This window comes from Schistocerca cancellata, chromosome 3, assembly GCF_023864275.1.
Source record: "Schistocerca cancellata isolate TAMUIC-IGC-003103 chromosome 3, iqSchCanc2.1, whole genome shotgun sequence".
Classification (NCBI taxonomy): Eukaryota; Metazoa; Arthropoda; class Insecta; order Orthoptera; family Acrididae; genus Schistocerca; species Schistocerca cancellata.
Genome location: NC_064628.1, coordinates 75,781,648 through 75,802,712, shown reverse-complemented (window position 1 = coordinate 75,802,712; position 21,065 = coordinate 75,781,648). Strand labels below are relative to the sequence as shown.

The following is a 21,065-nucleotide window of genomic DNA, read 5'->3' as shown; positions in this document are numbered from 1 at the left end:
CAGCTCAGTGGAAGCACACAGATTCACCGCCACCAAAAAAATTTCGGGTAACGGCCAGTGCTGAAAAAATGGTGTCCATGTTCTGGGACAGCGAGGGCGTAATCCTTACCCATTGCGTTCCAAAGGGCCCTACGGTAACAGGTGCATCCTACGAAAACGTTTTGAAGAACAAATTCCTTCCTGCACTGCAACAAAAACGTCCGGGAAGGGCTGCGCGTGTGCTGTTTCACCAAGACAATGCACCCGCACATCGAGCTAACGATACGCAACAGTTTCTTCGTGATAAGAACTTTGAAGTGATTCCTCATGCTCCCTACTCACCTGACGTGGCTCCTAGTGACTTTTGGCTTTTTCCAACAATGAAAGACACTCTCCGTGGCCGCACATTCACCAGCCGTGCTGCTATTGCCTCAGCGATTTTCCAGTGGTCAAAACAGACTCCTAAAGAAGCCTTCGCCGCTGCCATGGAATCATGGCGTCAGCGTTGTGAAAAATGTGTACGTCTGCAGGGCGATTACGTCGATAAGTAACGCCAGTTTCATCGATTTCGGGTGAGTAGTTAATTAGAAAAAAAATCGGAGGCCTTAGAACTTGATTGCACCTCGTACAAGTGAAAACAATTCACTTCCTAAATCACTGCTGTAGCAGTCGTACAACGGCTAGACTTCAACTGGGTCACGGCCGGGCGGCGCGGCTCTTACGTCCTCTTCTTGTAGAGGGCCCTGCTGTCTCGTCGTCGTCCTAGAGAGCGGTCGGTCAACGTACCATTCATTGGCTGACGTCGTCTCACAGCCCTCTCTGCTCTGATGTTCCTGGCCGACTTGCCGGCGCTTGAAGTTACGCCGGAACAATTACAATGTCATGGGCAGACGTCAAGGTTTTTATTTCTTCTCTCTGAATATTAATTCCTACTTCAAATTTTTCTTTTATTTCCCTTGCTGCAGACTAATACAGAGATTGAATAACATAGAGGATAGGCTGCAACTCTGCCTCACTCCCTCCCAACCACTGCTTTCGTACCCTTCGACTCTTATAACTGCCATATGGTTTCTGTACAAATTATAAATAAGCTTTTACTGCCTGTATTTTACCCCTGCCAGCTCCAGAACTTGAAAAAGGGTGTTACAGTCAACACTGTCAAACCCTTTCTCTAAGTCTACAAATGCTATAAATGTAGGTTTGTCTTTTCTTAACCTATATTCTAAGACAGGGCCGGCCAAACGCTTCACAGTGTGCAGACGTGCGGAAGTGCTGCACATGTGCGCACGTGTGCGACAGCGAGCCACAGCGACATCTGTTATTAGACACGTGTCCTAAATGAACGGCGGCGGCTCCACTTCCCTGTTTATGTGGTACAAGCAAGAGCGCAACATAGCCAGTCTCGTTTACCCCTGGTGACCGTAACCTTAACAGAGAAGTACTGAGAAATGGCAGGTACTGTGAAAAAGGAAAGGACGGGAGATCTATGTTCTCAGTCGTTTAAAAATGACTGGGAACTCCAATTCTTTTTTGTAGCCGTTGGTGAAAACTCAGTGTTTGCTATGCCGCCGAATAATAGGCGGCCAGCGTAAGTTTTCAATTGAAAGACACTACAATGCATATCACAAAGACGAGTGTACTGTACTCAAGAGTGAAGAACGGCAAGCAAAATTAAATGTCCTTAAGAAAATGGATGAGACACATCAACTCGATTATCATTTCTCATGCCCAATGATAAACGTGTTTGGATTTATTCCTTTCATAATTAAAAATTATTGTTTACTAACTGTGCATTAGTGCCTCATTCTGCTCCATGTTACATTATTATCAGGAAAGTTGGTCATTAAACCGATTGTTCCAATGTATACTTACATCTAGGGTTTCTTTTTTAATGTGTGAAGGGCTACGCTCAGCTGAAGTCGATGAAACGTAACATTCATCTAATTGTCGATTATTATGCAGATTTCAGACGGAGCTCATGAAAGATGTAGCAATAATGGTATTGAAATAACAGGTCATCATCGAGAGGTCTGCGGTTACCATTCCGTTCAGAGTTCAGTGAGACAGAAATTATGTGGGTGTAACTGAGGGCACCTAGAATTATTTACAGGAAACCTTGCATTAGTTTAATGTTATTTGAAATCATGAATAAGGTTCGTTGGAAGTCGCTAAGTGCTCTCTTTCTTAAATACTAGATCAAAAACATTACTCGTATTTACGTGACGTCAGTCAAACTGCCTTAATAAAAACCCACGGTTGTTAACTGTATTACTTGTCTTACTGGGTTAAACTGTTAACATAAAAGTAGACGTCTCAATGAGTAGACTGTGACAGTATTTTAAATGTTTAATACGCGGAATACCTTCCCATGGTTGGCTTGCAAGCTGTGGAAAGAGCCCTAGAACGCGCCGGTACAGAGTATCCCAGCAAGTGGATAAAGCGACATCTGTGGGTAGAAACATGCACTACATGAACGCTGACGGCTGCGGCGTGCACTGCTGCACATGTGCAGGAGCACCGCACGCGTGCAGAATTTCTGGCCGGCCCTGTTCTAAGACAAATCATAAGGTCAGTATTGCCTCGCTTTTTCCTACGTTTCCACGGAATCCAAACTGATCTTCCCAGAGATCGGCTTCTACCAGTTTTTCCATTCGTCTGTATACAATTCGTGTTAGTATTTTGCAACCGTCACTTATTAAACTGATAGTTCGGTTATTCTCTCACCTGCAGCGCCTGATATCTTGAGAATTGGACTCAGGTACGTCCAACAAATAACTGAGGGCATAGGTTACAAGTGCTACTCTGAGATGAAGAGGTTGGCACATGAGAGGAATTAGTAGCGGGATGACTCAAAAATATAAAAATGGTTCAAATGGTTCTTAGCATTATGGGACTTAACATTTGAGGTCATCAGTCACCTATACTACTTAAACCTAACGAACCTAAGGACATCACACACATCCATGCCCGAGGCAGGATTCGAACCTGCGACCGTAGCGGTCATGCGGTTCCAAACTGAAGCGCTTAGAACCGCACTGCCACACCGGTCGGCCATTGTAAGCTTATCATTTAAATTTATACTCAAAAGCAACAACGTATGGAGATTGCTTTATAAACCACAGAGATTCAGGTTACTTACCTTTTCTTTATGCGAGGAAATAAAACACTTCATGTTACTGTTTTTGAAACACTATCAGTCACCACTTGCAGAAACATCAATCAACGTAGTGAATATTACACTCTACAGCGAGGTGTACGTTGTTATGAAATTACTCGTGGTAAAAAATCGTGTTCCAGGCTAGAAGTCGAACTCGGATACTTCCCTCGTACTTCTGTGCTCACCGTCCTGTTCTAAGCTCACCGAAGCTCCCTTTCATATCTTCGTAAACAAGCACTCATGGAAGGGACGATTTTGCCGCCTCAACCTACGTGATTTTTTCGAGAGTGAATCTCTCATACTGCCGGTTAGTGTGTGCTGTTTCAAATTTCAAAGCAGATTAAATCGGAGATCGTTATTACAGTTTCGTCCATGAAGAAATCATTGGCGCTACGCACAGATGCAAAAATGTGACACACAGAATGCATTGGCAGCGTACCGTTTCCCTAGCTATACATTACAAGACTTAATTTCCTAAGTTACTGGTGCAATTCACGAGTATGTGCACTCTGCCGTAACAAAGTAAAATCTTTTTGCCCGTGTTTCCTAAATATCTCTAGCGAAACAAAGAACTTTTCAAAATTGTTGAGGCTTTTGTGACCACTTAATGAAATACTGCCTGTTGATGAGTACCTAACATTGACAGCCGTATCTGAGACGATCTCAGAACCCAAACACAGTTGTTGTTCCCAGAATGAGATTTTCACTCTGCAGCGGAGTGTGCGCTGATACGAAACTTCCTGGCGGGCTAAAACTGTGTGCCGGACCGAGACTCGAACTCGGGACCTCTGCCTTTCGCGGGCAAGTGCTCTACCCACATTTTTTAATTTTTTTTTCAAAGCCTATCCACTGTGCCAACTTATAACTAAATCTGAGGGGGGTGCGATGGGGAGGGTCGCTTGTCAGTAGCAATAATTGGAATAGGAAAAAAACGAAAACGGTTATTTCAGTAACTAGTTATTTTCAGTGGTTTTAACAGCCGCGTTTCACTAGCGTTGGAAAGAGAACTACGGGGCTACACCTTCAAATGTCGTGCCTATGCGGACGACCTCCTGCTGCTCGTTCGTTCTGAGGAAGAGGTGAAGACGGTCCTTGAACTGTTGTTGGACCACAGTGTGACGGCGGGTAGTGCAGTGAACATGAACAAATCGGCGGCAATGCCGGTTGGAAGGGGCCTTACGCCGGAAGAAATCAGTCCGTTTCCTTATGTGCAAAGAGAGCGACATAACCGAAAACCGATTGTTCCAGCGGTGAAAATGGAAATGAGCATACGGCATTGTGGGCCGGGAGCCTCCGGTTAGTGGAAGTTCAGCCTCCGAGGGCAAGTACTTATTGCATTCGACGCCACATTAGGCGAACTGCGCGTCGGAGATAGGGATGCAATGATGATGAGGACAACACAAAACACACTCACTCAGCGGAGAAAATCTCCTGCCCTAGCCGGGAATCGAACCCAGGCCCCTTGCCGTTGCATTCCGCCGCGTTGACCACTTTTTTTTTAGGCAGTTCACAAATACTAAACGAAATGCATCCTCTGCAACAAATATATATATATTAAAACAAATCACAAATTTAAAGGAGCAGGGATGTTGTTTATTTATTTATTTTCAATAAAGATTGCTGTGTTAAAAGGAACATGTAGATCATTTCATCGTATAGTATGTGCATTACATATTGAGTGGTGAGAGAAGCGTGAGGTTCATTATCTGCTATCAAATGTGCACACCGACTGCACCCGGCACATCCCAACTGCGTGGGGGGTCGAGGAAGACTGCCTGAAGGTAGTTGGCAAAGGTTTTCCGATAGTATGACCATCTATGAACCTCATTGTGGGCTTGCTGCAAGAAATACCAAAAGTCAAGTCGCGACTTGGCAGCATCCCCATAGAGATACGCGATCGTCCAACCTTTGACCTAGATGATCGACTGTGATTTAGTCGCCGGACAGTAGTTACTCTCCGGATGTAAGAAGGAAGCAGGTGTAATATGTTGCGGGGTTACACGGAGGTAGCAAGCCACCATCTGTCTTCCTAGGAGCCATACGTTCACCACCGCGATACAAGTTAAGCGGTGATGGTCGTCATTTCGGGCATAGTGGAGTGTCCATTAGTCCAATTGCATGGAGCCGTTGGTTGGTGTTGAACTTGCCACAGGCGACAGAGAACCACAGTGCCCGAACGAAGGTAGGAAGGAATTTTTGGTGCACATGTCTCCAAATCTTCGGCCAATGCAACCTGGGATGTTTGAGTTCAATGACATTACGACTTATCCGTCGTAGCAGCCAAAAATAAAAATCCTTCGCGCATGGCGGTCTCGTGCGCGGAAGCTCGTCTCTGATATAACTAAGTTCCACGATAAATGTTGATACATGCGCAAAATGTGGCGTAATGTTGCCCACCGCCACCGGAGGTGTGAGGGACGCTGGAACCAGGAGATCCAGTAGGTGGGATGTAAGGGAATCACGCCCGCTACGCCATTGCTTGTACATCGTGGATAGAAGGAGCGCCGTCGCTCGTCAGTGAACATTCGTAAGTCCGAGTCCCCCCTGGTCCGTAGGGAGCGTGAGCGTTGCGTATCGCACCTTGAGGGGCGATCCAATCATCACAAAATAGCCTAGTGCTGATTGAAGTCGACGTCCGAGCGTGAGTGGTAGGGGCCGGATCTGCGAAATATGCACCATTCGAGAAACCACATAAGTGTTCAGATACTCGACTCGCTGCAAAGGATCAAGGCGCCGTAGGAGATGTTGTCGGACCATGGTACGCGTTGTCTGTAAAATACGTCGGTAGTTAACTGCCGCAGTATGTTTCACAGATGAGGTAAAGTCTATGCCGAGATAGCGGAATCGTTGCACATAAGGAAACGGACTGATTTCTTCCGGCGTAAGGCCCCTTCCAACCGGCATTGCCGCCGATTTGTTCATGTTCACTGCACTACCCGCCGTCACACTGTGGTCCAACAACAGTTCAAGGACCGTCTTCACCTCTTCCTCAGAACGAACGAGCAGCAGGAGGTCGTCCGCATAGGCACGACATTTGAAGGTGTAGCCCCGTAGTTCCATCCCAGAAAGAGAATTGGTTAGCCTCCCAATTAATGGTTCCAACGCTATCGCGAATAGCAGCATCGAAAGATGGCAGCCCTGGCGAATGGATCGTCAAATTTGAATGGGCCCTGCTATACGCCCATTAACCTGTACCAAGGATTGTGTGCCCCCGTAAATCCTTCTAATGAGACCAGTAAAACGGTCTGGGAATCCCATGTGTTCCAGTACAGCGTACAGATAGTTGTGGCGCACCTTATCAAAAGCACTGTCAAAATTAACCGCCACCATCGCCGCTTTAAGCCGGCACTCCTCCGCCAGCGCTATCACATCACGGCATTTGCCAGTAGCTATTTGCACGTTCACCGATCCACCCGGTGTCGTCTGTTCTGGAGAGAGAACGCTACAAATTAACATACGACATCGGGACGCTAGCAACCGTGCAAAGATCTTATAGTCGGCATTAAGCAGGGTGATGGGGCGATAATGTGTGACCATAATCCCTGGCTTCGGTTTATGTACTGGCACCAAGAGGCCTTCCATAAAAGCTGGTGTAATAGGCGCATCGGAATTTAACACCTCGTTGTACATTTCCGTCCATCGCGGTGCCATTTCGTTGCGAAATTCTCGATAAAATTCAACAGGAAGCCCATCAATGCCTGAGGACTGATTCAACGCACCTTGTGCAATCGCATCATGTACTCCCGCACAGCTAATGGCTTCCAGCAAGGTTCCCGCGGCTTCCACCGTCAGTGTACGGGAGACGTGCATGGCTATACGGTCGAGGTCATCGACAGGGGCTGCTTCTTCTCGATAGATGTGTTGGTAATGGTCGACGTATGCAGAGACAATGTCCAGTTGACGCGTCACTCTTCGGTCTTCGCAGGTAATTCATTCCCGTACCAAAACGCGTCGTCGGTGCTTTAGTTCATTCACGACGTGGCGCATGGAAGGAATCTCGTGCCTTATCGTATCGTGACATCTGGTGCGCACCATGGTTCCCTGAAGATATTTCCGAGCTAAAGCCACTAGTTTAGCTTTTATCCTTTTGCGTTCGATCCAGATGTCCTGTCGCGGCGGACCATCATCTAGGTCGCGCAGTGCTGCAAAATAAAAGTCAATCGTACGGCGGCACCATTCTGCCATCTCCCTGCTATATGAAATGAACGTACGGCGAAGTACCGGTTTAGCACAAGTCAGCCACCAATCATGCATCGTCGTATACCTTCCAACCCTTCGCTCGCGCATCGTCCATGTCTCAAGGATCCGTTGACGGCATTCAGGTTCATGTAGATGTTGAATGTTTAATTTCCACGGGGCCTTACTGTTCCACACTTCACCGCTGGAACAATCGGTTTTCGGTTATATCGCTCTCTTTGCTTTGTTTCCAACGCTAGTGAAACGCGGCTGCTAAAAACCACTGAAAATAACTAGATACTCAAATAACCGTTTTCGTTTTTTTCCTATTCCAATTACTGCCACTGACCAGGGAACCTCCCCATCGCACCCCCCTCAGATTTAGTTAAAAGTTGGCACAGTGGATAGGCCTTGAAAAAAATTTTTAAAAAAAGTGGGTAGAGCACTTGCCCGCGAAAGGCAGAGGTCCCGAGTTCGAGTCTCGGTCCGGCACACAGTTTTAATCTGCCAGGAAGTTTCGTATCAGAGCACACTCCGCTGCAGAGTGAAAATCTCATTCTGGGAACAACTGTGTTTGGGTTCTGAGATCGTCTCAGATACGGCTGTCAATGTTAGGTAATCATCAACAGGCAGTATATCATTAAGTGATCACAAAAGCCTCAACAATTTTGAAAAGTTCTTTGTTTCGCTAGAGGAAGAAGCACCGTTCAGATGTAAGCGCTGTGATCGGAAAATGCCAATGGCCAGCGTTCCGCGCCCTGCACATCATTTGCATGAGCCCGTGAGATATAAATGCGATTTAATCTGCTCGCCGAATGACTTGTCACATAGGTGTATCCCGGTGCATCTCCATTTCGTAATTCCCACGTGTCACTAAGTACAAGGTCGTTGACAACGATTCGCAACTCCTGGCTGATGTTTGCTTGCGGGCACTTATCTTTCTGGCTGAGAACACAGTTGAAATCTCCACCAATTATTACACATTCATAACGTCCATGGAATAGTGGGGCAATGTCTTCTGCATAAAATCGCGCCCTTTCCTGCCGCCGATTATTTCCCGACGGTGCATAAAGATTGATGATGCGTGTCCCAAACGTCGTGAAAGCCATTCCACTGGCCGACGGAAGATAACACACGTTTTCCGCTGGGAAGCCATCTCGCACGTAAACTGCCACCCCACTCCCATTGTGATCTCCATGTGACGAATAGGACTGGTAGCTTACGATGTATGGGAGTGCAGCTATGTGGACTTCCTGCAGCAAAGCAATATCCACATCAGATGCCCAAACCGTTTCCTTCAGTAGGTGTATTTTGGCCGGTGAGCGCACGTCATTTATATTTAATGTTGCAATACGGTTCGCATGGCGTTGAATCCCACTCTGTCGAGGCGCAACAACATCTCCCTGCATCGGCGCTGGGGGCTGAGTTAGAAGACTTTCTCCTGCCCCTCTCCCTTCACCTTCAGCAATTATTAGGCCGTCTTCGTGAGTGCCGGCTGCCTCTGTATGACGTCCGGCGCCTCCTCGATATCGCCATACCACATCTTTTCAGGCAGTGATATATTCGTGTCCATAGCCTCAGCATCTGCGTCTGGAGAGCCAACTGGCTGTGATTCCTCCATGTCCCTGTACCGTCAATGTGACAGACCGCTGCGGGTCTGATCGAACAGTTCCCATTGCCTCATCCTGTTTCGTAGAGGCTGTTGTGTCGTCTTGGTCCACAGGCACATCGTCATAGGGCAAAGGGAGTCATCCCGAGGAAATGTCGTGCGACGCCGCCTTTTCCTCCTTTTCGGGGAACGTTGTTTGCGTGATCTTCCTTCCGTGTCAGATTGTAGGGAATCACGGCTGCCCGACAGAAAAGCATCCGTAGGAACTGGAAGTGTTTCGAGTCCCATCGTTGTACTTGGCGGGAGTTCGGTCGAAACTGATGTTCCCGTCATAGAGTTCGTTCCAGACGGAACAGCATCCGTAGTGGCTGGAACTGCTTCGTGTATTATCGGTGTGCTTGGTGGGAGCTCGGTCTCATCTGATGTTGTCGCTGTAGATTGTATGCTGCTCGATGGAGCAGCACCCTCTGTAATCCCGACGTCTGCAACAAGGTTTCGGAGAGTGCCATCTTGATCTTCCACCGGGGCTGTGTCCTTTCGGTCATCAGCGGACGCAGTGAGAGCTTTGGCATAGGTGATCGGTAGTACTGTCATCGCCGGCGACGGCTCCCGCACATCTGAAGGCAGATGCGTAATCCGCCGTTGCATACAGTTCGACCTGAGGTGTCCCTCCCGACCACAGCCAGAACATGTACGTGGTTGACCATCGTAAATCACCACTGCCCGACAACCACCTGTTGTCAGATAGGACGGTACATGCTTCTGAAGATCAATTCTGATCTGTCGCACTCCGTTAAGTACGGGGTACGTGGCGAATTGTGTCAAGCGTTCTGCCGTGTGACCATGTACCGTGCCGCATGGCTTAAAAGCCTCGATAACTTCTTCAGCCGGGAGCTCAAATGGCAGCTCAAAAACACATATTGTCCGTACACCCAGGCCAACATGTTCTACAGTTACCGTGCCGACATTCCCGTCACTATGGCAAAATCGGAGACCTGATTTTGTCGCCTGTAGAATTCTCTCACACGCTGCGTCATTTACCATCTTAACATACACCGTGGGACTAATGATGGACAGGTGAATTCCGACAATATCGTTTGGCTGTATCTTGACTTCCTCTCGAATGAATCGTTCCACTGCTAAAGCCTTTGGTCGTTCGTAGTCTTTGCAGAAATTGTTTGGTAATGTAGTTTTCCTGTACTTGTTCGCCATGATCGTTGTTACTAGGCCGCGCGCAGACGAAGTCCACAAGTAAACAAACACTCGCACACGCCGCACAGGCGAAAGTATCGGACGTCCGCTTCGCACGGCCGCTAGCGCCGAACTACCTACCCACTGAGCTACCCAAGCACGACTCACGCCCAGTCCTGATAGCTGTACTTTTGCCAGTACCACGTCTCCTACCTTCCAAACTTTACAGAAGCTCTCCTGCGAACCTTGCAGAAACTAGCACTCCTGAAAGAAAGGATATTGCGGAGATATGGCTTAGCCACAGCCTGGGGGGATGTTTCCAGAATGAGATTTTCACTCTGCAGCGGAGTGTGCGCTGATATGAAACTTCCTGGCAGATTACCTCTCGGTCTATGGTCTTCCTCTCGGTAGCGCCATATAACCGACCGGAAACCCGTCTTCTTGCGACTGTACATTCTCGTGATCACGGCTGTCAGCCGTCATGTACAGTGGCTACATTCATGCTTAGTCTTTCTGCAACATCACAGAAGGAAAATCCAGCTTCTCGTAGCCCTATTACAAGTCCTCGTTGAAAGTCACTGAGGTGTTGATAACTGCGTGTTTGTCGCCTTAAAGGCATTCGGGACTACCATCAACTGCAGTCTCAAAGGTAATTTGACGCACACGACCATTACAGCATGAATTTAAAGCAAACCTGATTTGCGTTCTCACAATGGAGCTACTGGCGCTCTCTTATTCGACTGAATGGACATCATATTTCAGATGTAGAAACACGTCCAACATCTTTCGTTTATGTCACGCAACTCCTTCTTGACGTTGCGTTTTTTTCCCGTCAGTGTAGATGAGTATTTCTGTGAGCACACACTCACTTGCCAGAGATGTTACATTAGGCTGTAGAAAGCTTTAGTAAGCGAGGCCGTGGCCTTTGGTAAACAAGACCGACATCGCAAGGTTTTCATTGAATTTGAAGTGCGACATAAAGTCATGCAAGACGCATGCAATTATTCTGTAAATTTGAAACTTTTTACTCATACATACCGTTCTAGCCGCTGAAGATAAATTTTTGTCGTTTGATGTTCAGCAAATCAACTTCATTTACGCATTGCGAGTGTTACTCTGAAACTGGTTACTTGTACATGACGCCCTATCCTGTGTCTGAATCTCCCTACCTCCACTGAAGTTCTGAAGATGAGTTTACTCGAAAAGCGTAAGTAAAGATTTTGTTCTAGTCAGTAAATTATATTTGTTCCGTGAAAATTTAAGTTCAGTGTTTTTGTGTGACTCTTTCCTCATACACGTAAAATGGTCCTTCTGTTTTGTTGTCGCAGATTTTAGTGGCGGAAGTTGCTAGGAGCCAGTCGAAAGTGGTGCATGAACTCCTACCAGTGCACATATAGCAATCCAGGCTCTGAGTCTTTCTGATAGTGTAAGACATCGTGGTCTCCTGACCTTCATTGCTTACATATTCCGCCCTCACAATCATGTTCCGCACATCAAGACGCTTCATTCGAACCTAAACTCGATAAGATAAAGTCGATGTTGTATGAATTCATGTAAACGATATGAAATTGACAAGTGAGCGCACCGTGGTTGAAATACTCGAGGCTGGGGTGCACACATACATTCCAGACACGACGGTCACAGAGGCTTTTAGTTCTGGAGAGAGGCCGCACAACGGGACGCCAGGCCCTTCAGAGGACGACCCAGCCCATGTCGGCCGGTGACCGCCCGTAGCGGACAGCGTGGGCCCGAGTGGAAAGGGGGGAACAACCCCGTGTTCGGCTTAAAAGCAAATTCCACTACATTGTGTGGGAGTGGCCAGCCTACGCATTCTTTACACATAACACGCAGTTTCAGAGATTTTTCACAGGAAGACAGCAAACGCCAAACGCCAAAGCTACAAGTTTCTGGATTGGTCGCCTTAAACAAAACGTCATTCTCCAGTTTTAGAAGAGCAATGCTGATTGGCACACGACATTTCTGACGCCTTGAGCTGAAGGAATAATGTAAGAGACCGGAAGATATACCCCTTCACATCTGGCGTGGAGAGGCGCCGTTCCGTTGTCGCTCTTGGAGCGAATACACGTAACGAGAGCGTGCGCACTCGTACGTGTACTCGAAAGAGTGAGGAACAAGTCTCTCCTCAGTACTTCACTGGGAGAGCACCTCTTGTAACGCCGGAAATACATATTCTCCTATTTCCATCTACTGCACTATAATTTCTTTTCCTTTATTTTGTTACCTGAAGATATTACATTTCTGTGTCTTTATATATTGTAATTGTTTTACTATTTGTATATATATATATATATATTTATGCATTTATGTGAATGTATAATTGGTTTGTTTCGTAAATATTATTTGTATTTTTACGCTGGGTCTTGCCTAGGGAAAACTGCTATCGAACGATTACATCGATAGGTCGTGTGAAGAATCAAAGTGTGTAGGATCTTTGGTAGTGTTAACCCTGCCGCTTGGAGCGCGGGCTGAGCAGAGGGATCGGGCTTGAGTAGTGCAGTGGAGCAGGTGTGTTGTGTGAAGCTCCCACGAGTTGCCGCGCTTTCGGGGTTGGGCAGCATGTAATTGCGCTCGACTTGCTATGATAGTTTCTGACATGGTGTCACGGATGGGAAGCATTAGCTGGCGCACATCAAGAGCCCGTTTCGCCTGGTGACCGTGTCGAGAAGAAGGCGCGCCAACATCCAGCTTCTGCAACAGCGACGGCCGACAATAAGTGACTGTCGCCATCTCCTCGATTGACGGCTTCAAACCTTCAATCAACCAACAAGGAAGACTGGAAGCACTTAAAGTTTTAGAACTGTATGGCAGACCTCAGCTTTTCAAACTGTACCATTTTCGTAACTATAATTACAGCAACTTAGCATGAACATTTGTTGCTCATTGTCCCAATTGCATTACCAAGCAGGGTCCCTTCCTTTTCCGGAATGAACCCGAGTGTCGTTGAAATTCAAACGCCAGCCTTAAAGTAATATTATAGCATTTCACTGCTTAAATTTCAAAGTTCAGTTAAAGTATTCATAGTTGGCTACAATATTTAGATTACACAAGCACAAATTATGAGTGCGAGTTTTGTTACCATACTTTAGTTACTTGTGACTGCAGCTCAGCTTGGTACGTATTAAATTTTACTATTGTTAATTGTTCAGAATCATTTAATTCAAGTTCAAAGTTAAATCTCTTACTTCTAAATTGCGTGAATTTCAAGTAGCTTTTGAAATGATTGTTGAGGTAGTCCAAGATTAACTGTATTTTACTGAATTTCGATGTGCTTCAGAAGGAAAGCTCACTATTAACTTCAGTCACTAAATTAACTTTCGATTTGCCGGTTTTGTTAATTCTTTTGCTAAATTAAGTCAGAGTGTAGCGAAATTTATTACTTCTGACAAACTTTCAGTTCTGACACTACATGTGTCAACCTTCAGTTGCCACACTTCTAGCGCTAATTATATGTGTAAAAAACCTTTCTTTTTCAGTTACTATAGTAATTGTCCTTAGGACTGGTGACCATAATTTCCCCCAAATCTCAAATATCTAATTACCGCTTGTTAATTGTTAACGTAACGGCCGCACATTTACTGTCTTTATTAACTTCACCCCTTTTCAAAATTAATTTCCACCAGTTACATTTGCATTTTTCCTTTCATTTAGATGTAACCCTTTCCTCCCTCTTTACCGACAAATTGACTTCGGTGACGATTGCTTTTCCCAAATTTCAAATAGGTACACGCGGTTTAATTTTTCACTGTCATTAAGGTCGATAAGCGAGGGGAAGGTTACACTCTGTCGAGAGCGAATCAAAGGGCGACTCTACATTGAGTCCTTGAGATTAAGCGTTGTTCACTGTGTTGGCCGACACTCTTATTGTGCGGTGTGAATGGACAGAGTTATAGTTAAATGCGTGCGAGCGAATTTTGAGTGGCATCGCGGTGGACCACGCCAATAGTTAGACTATGGGCGAATAGGAATCCTTGACTTCATCAAGGCATAGGGAGAGTTTGATTGGCGAAGGTCAATCCAGATAAAACGAGTTATCTTATTTGTCAGCAGCAAGCAGCGCAGACAGCAGTAATTGCAGCTTACGGTATTGTGCGCTACAGCTATTGCAAGCCCCATATTTCCTCCACAACAGTACACTTCACTACATTTCACACCTGACAGCCTCGACCATACCTAGCAACATTCTAATTATACAAGTTGAGTAGGCGCACCTCTCAGCCATTCTGCCAAGGCAGCAAGCATCTTAAACTTTGTATAGAAATTTCATTAGTGAATCCTATCCTTGAGAGGTAACTTCACATTCCGAAAAGAACCAGGATATAACTTGTTCAATTCATAACTAAAAGTGCCATTGTGATTTCTCAGAATTTTGCAAAAATAAATAATAACTTTCGTTAGTTTCACGTTTTTTTACACTAACTAGCACTACTCCAGTACCCAACTATCCGACTAGTTACGTAAGAAATTTTGTGAATTTTTGTGTCATTTCCTTACAGCGGACGACTCCAGAAGATATTTATTGCTGAAAGTTTTTCAGGCATTTCTCTTTAGAACGTTAGGAGCGTCTGTCTGACTTCTGTAGTAGTGTGGGGGTGAAAATTGCATCTTGCAGGAGCCACAGGGTAAAGGGTACATAAGGGATTAATCCGTTGCGCAGAATAACAGAATAATAGACCAACCCCACACCTCAGAATAGTCGCTGGAATCCTACACTACATCAGTTATTGCCTTTCGAGTAGAGAGAAGTTTAGCTCCGTCTTGCTCGCCAAAGCGAGGCTGATGACCCTCATTTAGACTGATTCCAAGTGTGAACTTACTCAGGTGCTTCAATAAACGTTACGGATTGAATCAGTGGAAATTAAGTCCCGTAATTTGTCCCATCTTCCGAATATCATTAGTAGAGCCCGTGTTCCGGCTGTGGCCGCGAGATTGTTTACCGATGTAACCTTCGAAATGATAATGAGGAACGAAATTCTTTAGCCAGGCTGACAACAGGGAAAAGAAGTAGAATGTTACATATACTGAGAGTTGGTTTATTTCAATGAAAAAATATACAGGTACCATGACTTGATGCAACCTCGAGTACGTTGTTCATATACTCAACCGCAGGAGGACATTTCAACCCAGCAGAGCAGCTTTGGCGTGAAGGTGGGCGGCGGCTGCGAGGGCTCCGGGGGCGGCGTAAGCCACGGGGGCGGCGACGGCGGGGGCGGCCAGCACAGCGGCGCCGTTGATGATGGCGTCGCGAGCCCTCGTCTGGGCGACGGCGGTCAGGTGGGCGGCTTTGTTCACAGCCACGTCAGGGGTGTCCAGCAGGTAGCCGTCAGAGCGGACGGCGATGGGGGCAGGGCCGTAGGCGGCGTATCCAGGGTGGACGGGGGCGGCGATCACTGCGGGGGCGGCGTAGGCGGCCGGCGCCACTACTGCAGCGGGGGCGGCACCCAGGTAGCCGGGGGTGGCCACTGCCACTGCCAGGACGGCGCTCAGGACAATCTGGCAAAAAGATTAATTGATATCAATCAATGGTTTTGAAGAATTATCATTCACATTCAGTTGTGTTTGTTTTATGTAAGTGTGTGTGTGTGTGTCAGAGAGAGAGAGAGAGAGAGAGAGAGAGAGAGAGAGAGACAGAGACAGTGAGAGTGTCTGTGTATGTGTGTTCGTGTGTATGTATTTGTTTGTGGTACAAGTCGTAACTACTGATGAATTCTTCTCGGGTTATCAGCCGAGTGGTGGCGTCGTCTTGTCGCAACGTTTCAATGAGTTTCGTACCCATCATCTTCTGGTTAATGACGGGCGAATGATGGGTGCGAATCTCATTGAAACGTTGCGACGAGACGACACCACCACTCGGCTGATAACTCGAGAAGAATTCATCAGTGGAATACGTCGAGAAAGACTGCAATCGCATATAACCTGCAACTAATTTATTACTGCATCAATTATTTAATCAAAGATTGCATTTTTATGACTCCGAGTCATCTTCTATACTTCCAGCAGTTTAATAGCCAGGTGGAGGTAAGTCTGTCCTGGATAACTGCTGTCGACGTCTTAGATATAATCAAGTCATGTCAACAATCTGCTTTTATATCTAAAAATCTAATGTTTCCTACGCTTGTCACCACATACAGCAATTTCTGTGGTGCTGTTCACGTCTGTGGAGCTATTCATTTCTGATGCCTTCTCGGATGCTTCTCCTCCAACAGCTAATGATGTCAGGAAACGTCTGTTAATAATAGCTAAATACGTTCTCGGAATGCTGTGTTGATCAGAGCGGTTGAACACTCGAGAATAGTCAAATTAATACTTTCATTTTATCTGTTATATCTTTGGGAACTACTTTTTAGGTTTCTTACTGTTCATATAAACCTACCCATCACTCTAAGGTGTTCTCCACCATATAATTTACGTATCATTTTCTAGCCAGGCTGCCACAGTAACTTGAAACTACTATATTGATCTGAAAAATATATCGCGACATCAATTCAGAATCCCATTATCTCATACTTCGTCACTTGAGAGAAAACTTATGAAGTTAGTCACAGCAGTACAATACCCAAAAATTTAATACGATAGCTGACAGGGAGCACGAGAGCAACTGCTACGAGAGAAATGTGTAGAATATAGAAAATATCGTACTGCGTTTTGCGAATGTTACGGGTATTTTTGGTGAGATACAGTTCACTAGTAGCAAATACTCTTAATATTAATTATCACCAAATAGTTTTCTCTTGAAGTTTAAGGTACGCCGTATATTATATTTTGGATTTTATTGCATCTATCACACACTACCATAATACTTCTGTGTTGTGTGCTACATTATTTGGTTGCTACTGGTCCAGAGAATTTTATAACAGTGAACTAAAGTCCCCAGTGCAAGCAGAGGTCACATACTTGCTGGTACTTACCAGGGTGTTCATGGTGGTCTGCGGCCGCTGCTGTTGCTGCTGCTGAAATGTGTCTCTGACAAGGCAGCTGCCGCCTTTTATACGGTACCGACTGACCTGCATGGAGTCCGTGTGGAATGACCACGCAGTATCCGGCAGCTGCGGAGGTCCTCCTTGGGCGTGGCCTGTCTAGCGAGTAGCACCGTTTGTCGTGTTTGGCGGTCAGTTCCACACAATGAGTAATTGTCAGTTATCCGAGCAGCCTCTACTGGTATGAGATCCCGAAGTGACAGCTTCATTAAGAAGTATCTCGTAGTTGTTAGTGGTGTATATGTGTTGTTGTTCTGCTTAGTATCACAGACGTAAAATCACTTTATACCCTTTTTCTTTACTGTGGTAGTTCCGCTATTTCTCGTTATCAGCATGTACTGTTTATGCGTCACTTCGCGACGCGTAATACTGGACAGACATCTTACGTTGCCTGTTGTGTGCCATTCAAAAGCATAGAGCAAAATTAATTACGCCTCTTGAAACGGCTGTGGTACTAGGTAAGGAACCTTTGCAACATTTACATTATGTGCTACCAGAAGAATGCAGATCACATTCACTTATAAGGCAAGTAGTTGGTAAAATTAGTGTAAAGCTGTTCATCTTTTAAAAGAATTGTATAGACGGAAATAAATTACCAGATGACAAACTTCTATCAGATTACGTTGCTGCCAGTTCTCTTCATGGTTCCTACAGGGCAAGGTAAAATAATATTACACATACTTCAAGATTTTCTAAAAATTTTAACAATTTTTTCCTGCTGAGAAGACGTAAATCCTTTTAGTGAGTACTACAGTTACTTACCGACTCTCAAATATACAATGGCAGTCAAAGTTCAACGCTGAGAAGTTCAATAGACAACCTAAAGTACTGATACAACTAATGGCATTAACCATCTCCACAAGGAATGCCTTTGAATTGAGGTTCACTTTATTGTTTATATTTTTCGCCGTGAGATATTTATCGCATACATTTATCATTTAGACGGACACGTCAGTAATAGGACACTCTTGTGGTGCTCTCAGCTACGTATATATATATTCCCCGGCAGTTGATAATTACTTTTTTTTCTACTTTCGACGTTAAAAACACATAGCAATAATGTGAAAAGCAAGATCACATAATGTAAGCAGGAAACGACGAACCTATCGATAAACTCCGCTGCAGAGTGAAAATCTCATTCTGGAAGCATCTCCCAGGCTGTGGCTAAGCCACGTTTCCGCAATATCCTTTCTTTCAGGAGTGCTAGTTGTGCAAGGTTCACAGGAGTTGGGACGCAACAGCGACCGGAAGTGTCGGTACTTCCTCGTAGTCGTAGCGCCGCAAGCCGTGTTTATAGAAATTCTTGAACGGTGACCTGTGATATTCTCAGTGTTTCTTAACTACCGTCGTTCACATGCTTCTTAATTCACATACAGCGGTCTCGGCCGCTCATTTAGTTATGGCTCCCAGTGTACCCCGTAAGAATACCCAGTGTTTTGCATTTCAGAAATCTTCTAGGAATGTGCAACCGAGTTCTCTAGAAATCCATGACTGGATAATAGATATTATTGGCATCACGTCCGACCAGGTCCACACGGCATATTATGACATGGCAGAATACTGATTATTTATGAAGTTTTTAGACCAGGTACAACTGGAGAAAATTTTGGGGACTACTGGTGGGAAAGCAGAGTTCCGGCATCGTGATCAGTCGGTGAGTACAGTTTCAGTAACTAACGCTGACATTGATTATAAACAAGTGCGAGTGTTCAATTTGCCACCTGAGGTTGAGAATTGTTTTCTTAGAGATGTCCTCGCCAAATACGGTGACATCCGACAGATTAGAAACGAAAAATGGTCGAGCCGTCACAAACTCCAAGTTATAGTGGGGTTCGCTCAGTTGACATGGCCGTTAAAGTTGATATGCCATCCTATATAATGGTCTGTGGTTATAAGACTCATGTCTTTTACGATGGACAAGTAGGCACTTGTTTTATCTGCAACACGAGTGGCCATTTAGGAGATGATTGCCCACGGCGCGTTGTCGTACATCGAATCAATCTGCAACAACGACAGAGATTAACAATGGCTGATGTCCTAACTCAAAATGAGACGCCTTCTGTGATTGACTCCCAACCAAGTGCATCTGTGTCAGAGGACAACGATCTCGGTAACGGCACCTTCCCGCCCTTACCTCAGAAAAGTGGCCAGTCACCCCTTAGCCGCCGGTGTTGCATTATCTGTTGGTAAGAAACGACGCTGTACTAGTGACGGTAGTGCCGCCGGTGACCAGGTCGTAAAAAATTAAGTCAATGACGCGGATTCACGGGCCTCCACACAGCACACGCATAATTCGGATGGCTCAGTTACGACCCGCCAAATTCACATTGGAACTCCCGACGCAGAAGCTGTCAATATGAGTGCAGTCGGGTGTTTACAGCAATCCGTTCCGATGCCGCTTCTCGACTCCCCACAGGTGGTCAACACCTAAGAAGCGGCAGTCTGTCAACTGCAAATCGTAAACGCAGAGGATGATGCACGCGGTGCAGAGCATAACATAAAGACCCGCCACCACGGAACTGCTTCCAAACAACGCGAGGAACCGGAAAGATGTATACAGACAGCTAGTGCGGCTCCAAACAAACACAGTGAGTCTACTGAAGCCGCCTCTTCGGACTTGCCGTCACCCGTTCCGAAGCAAGGACTTTCACATACTGCTTACAGCCATGACTCGCCGACTCCGCCATCTTCTATGACACTTCGGGCGACTGTGCGACGGCAAAATAAAGTTAAACCAAATGACTCCGTGGCTGGAAGTAGGTCAAAAAGTAAAGTCAGCGCAAAAACCGGTACAAAACCTGAGGATGTAGGTTCGAAGTCCGACGGTGAGATGGACTGGGCTTCCTACGCTTCCCAACACCCACACGTCTCTAACGATCATGAGTCAAGTTTATAAGTTTTTGTCCCTGAAAAAAAAATGGTTCAAATGGCTCTGAGCCCTATGGGACTTAACTTCTGAGGTCATCAGTCCCCTAGAACTTTTTGTCCCTGAACATTAACAGAGTTAGGACAGATTTAAAATTAGCAATGCTACAGCAGTTTATCTATGAGTCCGAAGCTGATATAGTTCTGATGTAGTGTCTATCTTAAGTTTTCATGTATCAGGATTTGCAACAAATGTAAACACCGCGGCGGGCTGGGGTACAGGTACGGCCATTCTATCACGAGACGGAATCCCAGTGAGCAATATCGAAATGTTGGACTCCGGTAGAGGCATAGCGTGCCAAATTTTTGACATCACCTTCGTCAATATCTATGCTCCATCTGGAACGACCCTAAAATCAGAAAGAGCCAACTTCTTTAAACAAGACTTCATCTACCTGTTACGCCGCAACCCAACCCAGTTGATAATTAGTGGTGATTTTAACTATGTCATCCACAGGAAAGATCAATCGCCAAACTTTAATTGCTGTAGGGAACTACATGATCTGCTGCGTCACCTGCAACTGAAGGATGCGTGGGAACTAAAATTTCCTACCTGACCACCACCGCATGTAGCCGTCTAGACCGTTTGCACACCACTGAGAACATTTACCAACATGTTCCTGATGCCGATGTCATTCCGGCTAGTCTCTCCGACCACTGCGCCCTCTATGTCACGATAAATCTAGCTAAACAGCATACTAAATGGGATAGGATTCTGTGGAGCCTAAATGTTTCTCTTCTCGCCGATGCCGCGCTACGAGATGTCATCTTCACGACATGGGCGACTTGTCTCAAGCAATGCTGCAGATATCCGAGCAAGATAGCCTGGTGTAATGTTGTGATCAAACGGTAAATGCGATTATCCTTAAGAAACTACAGTTGGCAACGGGCGCAAGATGTCAAACGCGCAACTGATTTTTACCAGACAGTTCTGCGAGAGTTGTATGCGACTACATCACCAACCAACACGCAGCTGAAGACCATCAAACAAATAAAGGCGAAGCTCATAGGCATACAACGAACGCAGCTAGAT

General features: G+C 45.8%; 1 protein-coding gene across 1 annotated transcript in view; it reads right to left on the bottom strand.

Moving 5' to 3' along the window:
• Positions 1 to 17,192, bottom strand: part of LOC126177029 (cuticle protein 38-like) — a 55,674-nt gene extending 38,482 nt beyond the window's left edge. The window contains exons 1-2 of the mRNA XM_049924260.1: positions 17,039 to 17,192; positions 15,279 to 15,623 (exon numbers count right to left, since the gene is read on the bottom strand). Of these exons, the coding sequence (XP_049780217.1) occupies positions 15,279 to 15,623; positions 17,039 to 17,140 (447 nt within the window). The 5' untranslated portion in view covers positions 17,141 to 17,192. The remainder of the gene's footprint in view (positions 1 to 15,278; positions 15,624 to 17,038) is intronic.
• Between the last annotated feature and the right edge of the window lie 3,873 nt (positions 17,193 to 21,065).